Below are 13,059 nucleotides of genomic sequence, written 5' to 3'. Positions count from 1 at the left end.
TAAGGTGTTGCATCTCTGATAATTTCCAGACATGAGATGGAGAGATGAAGGCAGCAGCACATGAATTATGATTTATTGATCTCCAACACTTAGTTTGGGGATTCATCCAAATTCTAATACAGGGGTGGCCAACTCCCGAAAGACTGCAGTCTACTCACAGAGTTAAAAACTGGCAGTGATCTACCCCCTTTTTGGGGTTCAGGTCAAAGTTGTTGAGCTTCTTTGGGAGGAGCCATGGATCTACCAGTGATCTACCACAGACGTTCAGTGATCTACTGGTAGATCAAGATCTACCTGTTGGACGTGCCTGCTATAATACAACTAGTCTCTCTTTTTCTTTCTCTCTGCTTTTAAAATTGTGTTAGCTTTCTGAAGATGTGGTGAAACGAATGAAGGAACCTTTCCAACCTAAAAGGGATCAGCGATCACCATCCTTTTCTCCTCCTCCTTTGTCACAATCTACAGAAGGGAAATGTAAGACGTCTACAGGTATAGTGCTGAATTTTTACAGTACTCATATGGGTGACATATGGCTGTCTTCCCTTTTCACAGCACACTTGTGTTTCATCAATGCATCAGCATTTTTAAGGTAACAGTGACTTAGTATATTCTATTTCCATTTAGCTGGGTCCATTGTTGTTCAACATCTTTATAAATGACTTGAATGAAGGAGTGGAGGGGATGCTCATCCAACTTGCAGATGACACCAAACTGGGCGGGCTAATCAATGCTGCAAAAGACAGAATCGGGATTCAATGTGACCTTAATAGATTGGAGAACTGGGTCCAAAATAACAAAATGAATTTCATTAGGAAAAAATACAAGGTTCTACACTTAGGTAGGAAGAACCAGCTGCACAAATATAAGATGTGGGGGGACACCTGGCTTGCCAGAAAAGGATCCAGGGGTCTTAGTGGATCACAAGCTTAACATGAGCAAACAGTGTGATGCAGCAGCAAAAAAAGCTATAGCTGTTCTAGACTGCATATAGTGTCCTGATCAAGGGCAGTAAGAGTATTGCTCTATTTTGCCTTGGTCAGACCATACCAGGAGTTCTGTATCCAGTTCTGGGTGTACCACAATTTAAGGAGGATATTGACAAGTTGGAACATGTGCAGAGGGGGGCAACGAAGATGATAAAGGGTCTGGAAATCAGGCCTTATGAGGAATGGTTGAGGAGTTGAGTATGTTTAACCTGGGTAAGGGAATGAGAGGAGATATTATAGCCATCTTCATATGTCTATCACATGAAAGATGGAGCAAACTTGTTTTCTCCTGCTCCGGACAGCAGGACCCAAACCAATGGCTTCAAGTTACAAGAAAGGAGATTCAGACCAAATATCAGGAAGAACTTTCTGACAGTAAGAGCTGTTGAACAGTGGAACTGACTCTCTCGGAAGGTGGTGTGCTCTTCTTCATTGGAGGTTTTTAAGCTGAGGTTGGATGGCCATCTGTCATGGATGCTTTAGTTGAGATTCCTGCATTGCAGTGGGTTAGACTAGATGACCCTTGGGGTCCCTTCAAACTCTACAATTCTAAAATGTTTAGTTACTCTACAGCATTGAGAGCCAGTGTGGTTTAGTTGTGGTTTAGTATTGACCTAGGACTGAAGAGACTAGGATTCAAATCCTTGCTGGATTTGAAGGTCCACTGGGTGCTCTTGGGCCAGTCACCAACTCTAATATTAATCTAGCTCACAGGGTTGTCATGAATATAATATGGGGGGGGGGATTTCCTTTACCATGATTTCCTTGGCAGAAAGGTGGGATATAATAGAGTAAAATGTAGGGGAAAGCAACCATAATACGACTGTTATATTTGATTGATTATATTTGGTGCTTAGGGATTGTACCATAAGCATGTAGTGTAGTTATGTGTGTTCAGAGGTTCGCGAACCTATTCCAGATGTTACCAGTGAGAAAGAAGTGGAGGAATTCTGATGGAGCTCAGCTGTTTCATTCTCTGCTTAATGGCTTGTTTCAAAGAATGGTCTCTCGTGAGTGGTTTGCTTACCTAAGTCAGCTGGTTCTTGATTTCCTCTATAGTCCCTAAACAAGCATTCTTGGCTCATCTGTCAATTGTCCCTTCAGGAGCCTTAATCTTGTTGTTTTGAGGGATCTGGAATGATTTGTGAGCTAGTGAATCAGTTCTTTACTGGTTGAAAATGAGCTGATTAGCTTTCCCCCACAATGTCTAGTTGTGGGTAAAAAAATAATAATTGTAAGAGCCCCTCTGCTTTAAAGATGAACTCCGCACTACTCCCACCTGCCTTGTTCCGTGTCATAGTTACAGGAACAATTTATTCAGTCTTCATGATTTAACAAAGATTTTCTCACTCAATCGTAGACCATTGCTAATTTAACTCAGTGACTTGCTGGAATGTTACACCTACCCTTTTATACATCATATATTTTAATTAATCAAGGAGAGAGGCAACTTTTTATTCCACATTAGTTGTATTCTTCTTTTCTTTTCTCCAGAGATCCGTCCACCAACAGCTGACAACTTGGGCCGAAAACCCTCTGAAGCAGAGGAGGATCTGTACAAGAGGTGAGATATGTTTGCATCATAAGATCATCATCCAGATTCCTCTGTTCTTTTGAGGCCGTTTACATTGTGCAGTGCTGCTGTTTTGTGGTTGGTGGGAACAATGCAGTGGACGGGAGAGCTGAAATTGTCTTTCGTTGCTTCTCTGCTACCACAGGCCCAACCCAACCTTTAGGACAGAGGTGGAGAACTTGTGATCCTGACCAGTATGTTATTGGTCTCCAACTTCCATCAGACCTAAGCAGCTTGGACAATGCTCAGGGTTGATGGGATGGTTGTCCTGCAACATTTGGAGAACCACACGTTTTCCACCCAGCCTTAAGGCAATGAAGAATTTTCTCACTCCTGGTATTACTGAGTATCAGAGTACTTGGGCATGTATGATCTATAAGATGGCATATTAAAATCTATTCTCTTCCCTGAGCAGGGGTGAGGGGGTGTAGTGCTGGTGTCACTGAATAGTTGAGCCAATTGTGTGTGCATCACCTTCTGATTGGATTGCTCATTGCTCAATTACATTTATAGCCCATTGTGCTCCAGAAATTAAAATGGTGACCTGGTCCCATGAGCTGGTGATTGTGCCACGTAGAGCATAACTCTGCTCACTATGGTTCTGGCCATGAGAGCTACATCTTAATTTTGGGAGTCCAAAGGTATTTGCTGAGCCCTTCCTTCTCCCAACAGGTATGAGCAAGAGCAGGCAATGGTCCAAGAGGAGCTACTCCGACTGGCCAAAAGAGAGCGGGAGGCAGCCAACGAGAGTCTGAATGTGAGCCTCCAGCGGGAGAGGAATACCACCAATGAAGAGAAGCTGAAAGCAGCCCAGCTGGTGAGTATCACAAAAGCTTTTTTGGGAGGTAGCACCCACCCCCTGGAATACCATTCCTCAAGTAATTCATGAGGGAAAGACAATAATAAAGCACTTCTTAAAAAGTTTAGCCATACTTTCTTGGACTCTGACATTTAATTTTTGATTTCCTATTTTCTTTACGGTTCGGTTTTATTTATGATACATTGTTTTGTTCAGGTTTTTTTTACATGCTTTTGTGGAATTTTATTGATTGCTGTGTTTTTATTCTTTGCAAACTGTTTTCTTATGATACTAAGTGGTATAATTTGTGTAATAAACAGTTTAGTCTATAAGCAGGTTTTTATTTAATTAGTTAAATGTTAAAATCTTTTTCATAGCCCATCCTTGAGTTGGATAACTCGTAAGAAGACTTTAAGGCAGGAAGAAGATACACTAAATAGGGATGGCCATTGGCCATGTAGACTATGGCTGCAGGGAGTTGAAACCCAACATCTGGTTTCCCCACCTCTTTTATGGCATCTTTCCTGTCTAATCTGAAAGGAGCAGTTTTGACAAGGAGTTAAATAAAAGAAGGGAGTGAATGTCTGAGGCAGGTGAAAGGTGGGTGAGACATCATGCTTGGCAGCTGCAGTGTTAGTGCTGTTACAGCTCTGGAGAGGTGATAATTTCTTTTTGTGTGAAATGTAATTATCAGGTTATTGTTGGGGGGGGGGGGGAATCAGCGAATTATTTCCTAATTCAGAGCAATCTTGTCTCAGAGAGTTGGCTCCACAGTTATGTGGAGTGCTCTTGCTTGCCTCTGTGGAAATTCTCTTAATAAGTAATGAGAAGAAAGTTCAAGAAGAGGAGACACCTGCCTCTAAGGAAATTAAGGGTACCACTGATGAGCCATTTCAAGTTTCTCGGTAGTACCCACAGTTTTCTTGGAGGCTGGCAGGCTTCTAAACCCTGCCATGTTACATTGTGTGAGGGGCTTGGAGGAGTGGCAAACATATGCAGTCCTGTATTGTTTGCATCCATCTGTCTCAGGAGGCAATGGAAGAGTATAATTTTGGGGCTGAAGTCAAATCATTGGAGAGTTTCAGCACCTGCTGTGACTGTCATTCTGAGCTGTGTAAGTGTAATTCAGGCAGCAGAGTCAGAAAATGAAGCCATCTTTTTTAGACCAAAGAGATGCCTTGAAAAGAATCAGGAATAAAGAAAGCTTTGACTTTCGGTGTATCCTTGAACACCTGGTGGAGGAGCCTAGATGCGAGTATATGAACTTGTGTTGGCAGTAGAAAAATCAACAAGCCGACATAAGAGCTTTGGTGGCTAGTAGCATGCTGTCCCAAATAATTTTGAAATTTCATGTCAAAATATGTTCTTCTAAGGCAGAATACAAAGGTGGGTTTTTTTACTGACAAGTGTATCTGTATCATTCCAAATAGGAACACTTTTAAAGAATTTCAAGGTTCAAGTCTTTCTAGCATATAGTAACAATTATTTTAGCTGGTGCTTTTATATAGCATTTTTGAGTATTGTAAAGGCTTCACACACACTGTCGTAATTATGTTCTTGCAGTTTTAAAGCAAGGTGATAAGAGTCTACACTTAAACTCTTGTAGGACATTGAAGTTCGACACAACCAGCAACCAGTAGGCATAGGAACCAGATAGTACAATGTGTAATAAAGTAGGCATAGTTAGACATTGCATGTTAGAAGCAGGGAATATCCTTTCATTCTTTATAAAGTGCTCTGTATGTGGATGATGATGCTATATAAGTATATAGATAAATAATTTCAGGGTACGAATCCTGAATTTCAGAAGTGCTTAATCAGCTTGTTCCTCTCTCAGGCATCCCAAACAATCTAAATGTTCACATTGAGTCAGGGAGGTGGAGGCTATAAAGTGAAAAGTCACTTGCTTGGAATGTTGGAAAGTATGTTAACCTAATTTATATTAACCACAGCCTTAAGTGAAATACAGACCGACTAACATGGATTTTAAAATTCTCTGCTGTGAGAATTCCTAATGCAAATCAAATGGATTTTAACTCAACGCTGGGTAAAAAGCATTTTTCGTCCTTATTGAACAGTGTCCATGAATGCTTCTTTGTATTGAGAGACTGTTGGTAAGATGACGCTGAAATTAATGAAAATTGGATGCATACATTATTCAGACAAGCTAATGTTGGTGTTGCTCAAACCTCTTTCAAATACCCTGCAGTCATTCATTAAGCTGATGACTTTGGCTGGGCTTTTCAGTGATTTGGAAGAAGTATTATAGAGCTGTCAGGTTTTGTGTGTGTGTGTTTGTGTGTCTGTATCCGTATCCGTGCTTTACTACCATAGTGTTTGGTCAAGTGGGTTTCACAGATTTTTACAGCAACTCAGGTTGCAATCCGTAGAAGCTGAAAGAAACCCCCAGAAGGATGGTCAGAACTTCAGTGGACATCATTTAAATTTTAATTATGTCAGGCTCTCTAGTACTTTTTTCCCCATAGCAAGACTGCATGCCCCTATTACAGTTACACAATGCTGGGTCAGGACTAGTAAACTAGTCATATTTCCTCTATCTACTATTCTGACAAGAGGGAAGTTGCTCCTCCAAAATAATAATAATCTGTAAAACCGCTGATTAAGGCACAATTCACATCTTGTGCTTATCTGTTACTGCTGTCCATTTTAATGAGACTTGCCAAGACATTCCCAGTGAGTTAATGCCCTTCTGTTTTTCTAAGATGAAAATTTGTCCAATCTACTCTCCACCTTCAAAAGTCTTAAATTATCCTGGAGTTCTGGTAAGAAAGTATTCTTTACCAGTTCTCATGTTTCTGCTTTGCCGTGTGATCAAAGCCGTACCCTACAGCAGGCCTGTGCAGAGGGCAGCTGGGTATCCTGGAAGGTAGGAAATAAATAAACAAATAAACAAATAAATAAATAACATTAACGTGAAAGCCAGAAGCAGCAGGCATTTAGGTGCCCTGTGCATAGTGGTGCACTGGGAAAGAATGATATGTCAGTGGTCAGCCTATGGCTTCTTCTGAACTATTGGGAGTTGAAGGTCATACCATGTATCATTGGAAAGGTCACCTGGAGACACCCTGTGCCCTTGCTGTAACAGTAATTCAGTCATTAATACTCTCGCCTCGAACAGGCACCTCGGTTAGAGCAGCAATATTCCTTCTTCACTTTGCCACTCTCGGGCCATAAATCTGAATACAATGGCTGTATATTTTAAACGATTTTGCTTTGATTGCATTGAAAGCCATTTGGTGTTTAATCTGTGTTCTTTACGGTTTTCATCCACTGACTTTTATTATTATTAGTATCTGTGCAAAGCGATGGCTCAGTCTTACTGCCCTGTGTGCTTCCCTGGGATCATAGAGTAGGCTGCATACTGAAAGCCACCAGACTTCTGGGCATAATTAATTACTTATTTCATAAAAGAGGCCCTTTGCTTGAAAATAGGTGGAGAAGAAAGCTAGCTTGGAAGTCAGAGAAGCAGCGAGACTATGTTAAGGCACTCTCTGTGTTTCAGATTCTGTTGCTGATTTGGGGTAAAACCAGAAAAGTGGGTACTTCAGGGTTCTCTTTCACAACATTAACCATACAGAATACTCTTTTTGTGCCAAATACTAATAGTGCTCTGCAAATGCACTATAGGTTTAGTCAGGCTTGCCTATGTTCACCCCTGACCTTCCTCTCTGCCAATTCTGAAAGGGTCCAGCTCTGTGCCTCAGAATCAACATTGCAAATGAAGCACATCATTGGCTTATATTTTCCTTTGGATAACTTTGTTTCCATGGTGCTTGAATAGATTTGTAAACTTATTTAGCAATGGCAGGGAAGTCAAAAGGGATGGCTGATTGTCCCATAGGGGTTTTTGGGGAGAGTAGCCATAGGAGAGGCTGGCTCATGAACTTTCACACATTTCTGTTTCCTTTCCTGTCAAAACCAAAAAGCCCAGGCTCACAATAGGTTTAGAACTGAAGGGAGGCAGTTGAGCATGCTTTCGCTCCTTTTCACCCCGAGGACATCCAGGAACCTGATTTAATTTAATTTATTTGTTTCTTCGGCTGGTTTTTTCTTTTCTTTTTTAGGGCAAGGCCCTCACAAGGCAGCTTATGTAAGAGCAACAGTAGAATGCAGTATCATATTTCAATAAAAAGCAATAATTTGAAACAGCAGTCTCAAACATTTCACAGGCCGGCAACTCACCACTGTGAAATTGACTTAAAAACAAATCTAAAAGATTTTCAAATGAGCAGTGATATATTATAAACAACTACGTGTATGTTCCATATTTCCCCCGAAATAGGATTCCAAGGTAGATTACAGAAGAAGAAATCAGAAGAATAATAAAAACAATCAAAGGCATTCCAAAACCAAATATGATGATGGTAAAGAAGCAGAAAAGCTAGCTCTAAAAGCAATCTAAGAAAGAAAGACAAAGTGATACAATTCTGTTTCCCTTATAAGAGTACTCACAACAGTGAACTAACTAGGTTATCTCCCTCCCACCCCTCTTACAGAGGGATGTACCAGCATAAAAAAGATATCCAGTCACTTCAGATAACCACTATTTTATCAAAGGAGAAATATATATATATATATATATATATATATATATATATATATATGTCTACCAGTGATGCTCCTTGTTAGCTGTACTCAACGTTGACTCATTGAAGTAATGGACTTAAAGTCTAATGGGTTGGTTCGAAGTGTGGCAAAGTGGTTTGATTTTGCTCTGGATAATTTATGGCCCTCCAGGTGTTGTTTGATGTCAACTCTCATCAGCCTCAGCTAGCACAGCCAATTTTTAGGGATGATGGAAATCTTAGTCCGACAACATATGGCTAGCCACAAGTTCCCCACTTTTGCCCTATGTTTTAAAATAAGTGATGGGTTCTTGCTGTTTATAGCTAGTTGTCTAAACTGTTAGAAGGAGGGGGGAATCAGAAGGAAAAGAAACCAGGGAAAGGACAGCAGAAAAGCAATGGAAAGGGGGAGGGAGGGAGGGAAGAGGAAAATGGCAAATGGGAAGAGAAAAATAAGAAAAGCTGTTGCTGAAAAAGTGGACAAATAAAAAGGGAAACAAAGGCTCAGGCCCTCTTACCGTTGCTCAGAAAGAAAGGGTATTTAAAGCCTCCCCAGAATGCTTGTTGAAGGCTGAATATGTCCTGGACTATGACGCCTCAGGGACTTTACATAATATGCTACTCAGTCATAGGTCACTTTCCTTTCCCTGCTTCCCCATCTCTGTCAGGGGATAGCTCTCTCAGACTCCACAGATGCATTGTCTGACACTAAACATGAGCTAAACATGAAGAAGCCTGGTGTCCACCTGCAAGAAGAAGAGTTTGGATTTGATATCCCGCCTTTCACTCCCTTTAAGGAGTCTCAAAGCGGCTAACATTCTCCTTTCACTTCCTCCCCCACAACAAACACTCTGTGAGGTGAGTGGGGCTGAGAGACTTCAGAGAGGTATGACAAGCCCAAGGTCACCCAGCAGCTGCATGTGGAGGAACGGAGACGCGAACCCGGTTCCCCAGATTAGGAGACTCTTAACCACTTCACCACACTGGCTCTGCAAGGACAAATTTAGAAACTTGCTTTTGGTTGATCAGAACTTGCTGAGTTGTCTGGACCCAGAGCTGTGGTTAACAGTAACTGGTTTAAATAAATTGCTTAAGAAACCACAGTTTGAAGTTGGCTTGTCTGAAACTATCCATAGTTCATGTGGACCATAGTTTGTCGATCCAGACCACACCACGACCTGCAGTTAAGCAAAAGCAGGAACGGAAGTTTAGCAGTGATGTCCAAATACATCTGGTGTGTGGTTCCAACCTTGGCCTACAATCCTGTGCTCAGTTAACATCCCACTGAACACAGTGTGGTGTACTTTTGTGAAAACACTCACAGGATCACAGTGTTAGCCTTTCTGCTGCGACTGCTTATTTGACTGCCTATTTTTTAGGGTGAAAGTCACGTTAAAGTCTATATGCTGTTAGCACTTCTGTCTGCTACTAAAGAATACTTGTGCTGAAAGTGGTTTGACCAGGTGGTAAATAGTGACCAAACATGTTCTGGATGTTTTATCTTTACATGAAAATCCTGAGGCCAGTTTTTCTAATTGTTCGTATCTTCATCTCAGCATACCAAAACATTATCAGTAGTGTTACCGCATTAATTTTGTTTCTTTTTTGTTTTGCCTCCTGAAGATTTAACAGCATTTTCAGGGGTCTATTTTAAAATGTTTTGCTGTAAAAACCAGATAAAAATGAGGTGGGAAGCAGAGATTCTCACTTAATTGTGTATTCCTCCAAATAGCTAGGACTTGGTGTACAATATTTAATACTGTGAAGATTGCAGTTTAATCGGAGGCAGTATGCCTCTGAATACTGGTTGCCTACTTTTCCCAAGTAGGAAAAGTGCTGCTTGAGGGCTTCCCATAGGCATCTGGTTGACCCCTGTTGGAAACAGGATACATGGCTAGATGGGTCTTTGGTCTGGTCCAGCAGGGCTCTTCTTAATTTGGGAGGCATGCAACTGCTGCTTTTCATATTTTCTGATAACTGCAGAGAGTTCCAACTCCTGTCCAGTCCAATGCTTTCTTGTTTTGTGAGAATCTCTGTTTGCCTTCCAAGGTTCTTGGACGCCTCCTTTTTTTGTATCCCGCCTTCCATTGTGTTGCGGATATGAGCATGGGTGAGCTCGTGTGTCAGTAGCAGCAGCTTTTAAGGCCTAATGGGTTTAAGCAAAACCTTTGAAACAAATCAGTGAGAGAAGTGGGAGGGAGGAGAAATAAACGCGATTAAGCAAAGGCATCTCATTACGGCTCTAGAAAAGAAGGATTATAGCCTAGAAAATAGGAGGATATCATTTAGAGAGGGGTGTGTGCATGACGGTGTTATTGGGATAGAGGGAGAGCAAATAGAATAAATGAAATTAATACCCTGAAAAGAAGCATTACCCGGATTTAGGAATTGGTCTAATGTGATTTGCTCAAAGCTCTGAAGTTCTTATCTCATTTAATCCCCTAGGATAATAGCTTTGTCAGATGTATTGACCAAGAAAGCCCTCTAATTTCCCCTTCCCCCATTTTTTTGTCTTTCCAAAAAAGTAATTTGGGTGCTGGGAAAGTTTCATAACTATCCTAAGGGAAGGAAGGTATTGGGTCACCTGTAGAAAGCAATTAGACTGAAGCAGAGTAGTGGTGTCACCAGGGAGTTAATATGTGTGTTTGCTGATTGGTTTTTTTCTTGAGCAGAAATCTTTCCTGTGGCTGCTGAAATGCTGTCCCTAGTCTTTCTCACGAGGAATTAGAATTAGGCCATGGCCATGTTATGGGTGGTTAAGTTTGTTTGGCGGCATTTCAGGAGCAATCATATTGGTGTGTTTTTCTTTGTCTAAAGTTAAAGCTTCCTTCCTATCGCTTTGGGAAGTAATTGCATGGAATGTGTGCTACCTCTTACTCATTTGGCTTCAGTTGGTTAGGAAACACATAAGTTTTTGAACTGCATAGAATTATTCAACTAGGAGAATGGCAAAATGACTAATTGTGTTTGCTGTGAGTAGAAGCACACTGGGTGGCAAAAATGAATATTTCAGTTTTTATGTGATGGATTAGTGGTATGCTCCTTCTCCATAGCCCATTCAGGGTCTTTAGGTAGCCCCCCAAAAAGGGGGGCCATCACTGGGAGGTGCCTCTTGATCCTCTCCACCTATCTTGAACAGCAAAATGAGCATCTTCCTGCTTCTGACCATGACATTTGCAGCTCAGAGATTGGGATGATTTATTATTTTTATCCTGCACAAAGTGGCTTTCAAAATGTAAAAATAATAACCATATTAGAACAAGGGGAAAAAATGTAGCAATACACCATTCGAGACAGCAGCAGATTAAAAACCAAATCCAAAATATCAGATTGAAAACCAGGTGCAGCAAGTAGTTACACAATTTTATTGGTATTGACCCATTTATTAGTATTAGTATGCACTAAGGAAAAGGTTGTTGATGCGGGCATAAAACTGAACTATTTGTGGATAATATTAATGAAGGATGTGAATTTTACCTCCTTCACATGAGAAATATAGCTGGCACATCCATTTAGCGAGATGTTTCTCCATTAATTGGCATTCTTTTGTGGGGAGATCTGAATAACTAATGAGAATGTCGCCTTCTTTTAGTTGCTGATGCAGGCCCCAGTTTCTTATGAACTGCTGAGGTTGTTGGGCAAATGGGTGACGGCAGCATCTTTCCTGATTAATGGCTCATATATTATTTGAAGTGCAGTATGGAGGACCTGAAGAAGCTGCCAGCCCTAGGCTATCTAAGAATGAAGCCAGGTAAAGTGAACTCATGCCTACTGTAATTACAGGCTCTGAATGAGGACTTCCAGGCCTCTTGCGCTGGCCTATGGTACACTGGCTGGTTGTGACATTCTCCCCTCTATGTTATGCCAGCTAATGAAAAGAGAGTCCCCTTGGGCGATTGCTGGGCATTTCTTCACCCTGGCAGCCGTAATTTGGAAGCTGATTGATTCACTAAATCATTTTTTTTTTGGATCAGGTGCCATTCTGAAAGGCAAAATTTACTTTCACACAGCTCAGTTATTTTCAGCAGGTCAAAACTGCCTGTTAGCTTAACCAAGTCAGCAGCTCGTATCCAAAATGTGTAGGGTTGGCTCGCGTGGAGTGGTCATGAGAGGGAGAGAGGATTAAATAGGGCTAGGCGCAGGTGATGTTTCCTCCAGTAATAAATACAGGAACCTTTTCTTTTTATACCTGTACATGAGAGAATCCCCATGGGTTTGGAACATTTTAATTTTTAAACAATACATGACCAAAAGATGAGCCGTGCAAAGAATGTGATTCTCCTGAAAAGATCTATATGAGATTCAGGACTGTGTCGTGTGCAAATTCTGGTTACTGCTACTAAGCCTCATTCAAAGTACAGTTGTACCTTGGTTGACGAACGCCTTGCAACTTGAACATTTTGGCTCCCAAACGCCACAAACCCGGAAGTGAGTGTTCCGGTTTGCGAATGTTCTTTGGAACCCAAACGTCTAACGCGGCTTCCGATTGGCCTCAGGAGCTTCCTGTAGCCAATTGGAAGCCGCACCTTGGTTTCCGAACATTTTGGGAGTCGAACGGACTTCTGGAACGGATTCCGTTCGACTTCCGAGGTACCACTGTATAATAGAATTGTGCCCTTGGATGCAATAACGCAGTCCTGCAAGTAAATCTGAGCAGGTGATATCCCACCTGTTCATACATACCAAAGTTAGTTATATTTGACACATCGAGCCAGTAAGATTGAATTGTTTCCACCGAAGTTTCCATGATGGTTTTTGTTGGAAGCAATTCTGGTGTGCCAGGGGCAGCCAGGTGAGAAGATTTAAATCCCGAAACAATGCACAGTGATTGTAGCGCATTGGAAGGAGCGGGAAGCATGTTAATTTTGCTGAGTGGAGGAGGGAGAGGAGTCGGGCTAATTGTGTGACAATTATGGAGAGACCGTTTCCTTCCATTCCCCTGCTAATGAGCTATCCTTGCAGTTGGCCCTTTCTGTCATGGGAGTTGGGCACACTTCAGTGTTCTTTGTATGCAGCCTCTTAAACATTTAAGGGATCTATTAGGATGAAAAGTGCTCAGGCGGTGTGAAACGAGCATGCTACAGCAGCCTTTGCTTTAGTGCAAGCGCAGTGCTG

The 13,059-nt window shown here is 41.5% G+C and overlaps 1 protein-coding gene across 8 annotated transcripts in view; it reads left to right on the top strand.

Moving 5' to 3' along the window:
• CHCHD6 (coiled-coil-helix-coiled-coil-helix domain containing 6) overlaps nucleotides 1-13,059 on the top strand; it is a 198,506-nt gene that overhangs the window by 3,852 nt on the left and 181,595 nt on the right. For all 8 annotated transcript variants that reach the window (XM_083418843.1, XM_083418838.1, XM_083418841.1 and 5 more), the window contains exons 2-4: nucleotides 366-489; nucleotides 2,481-2,550; nucleotides 3,232-3,376. In XM_083418843.1, the coding sequence (XP_083274969.1) occupies nucleotides 366-489; nucleotides 2,481-2,550; nucleotides 3,232-3,376 (339 nt within the window). The remainder of the gene's footprint in view (nucleotides 1-365; nucleotides 490-2,480; nucleotides 2,551-3,231; nucleotides 3,377-13,059) is intronic.

Source organism: Podarcis tiliguerta, assembly GCF_965153285.1.
Source record: "Podarcis tiliguerta genome assembly, chromosome: 2".
Lineage (NCBI taxonomy): Eukaryota > Metazoa > Chordata > Lepidosauria > Squamata > Lacertidae > Podarcis > Podarcis tiliguerta.
The sequence above is the reverse complement of the archived record's forward strand: the minus strand, read 5'-3'. Positions and strand labels throughout refer to the sequence as shown.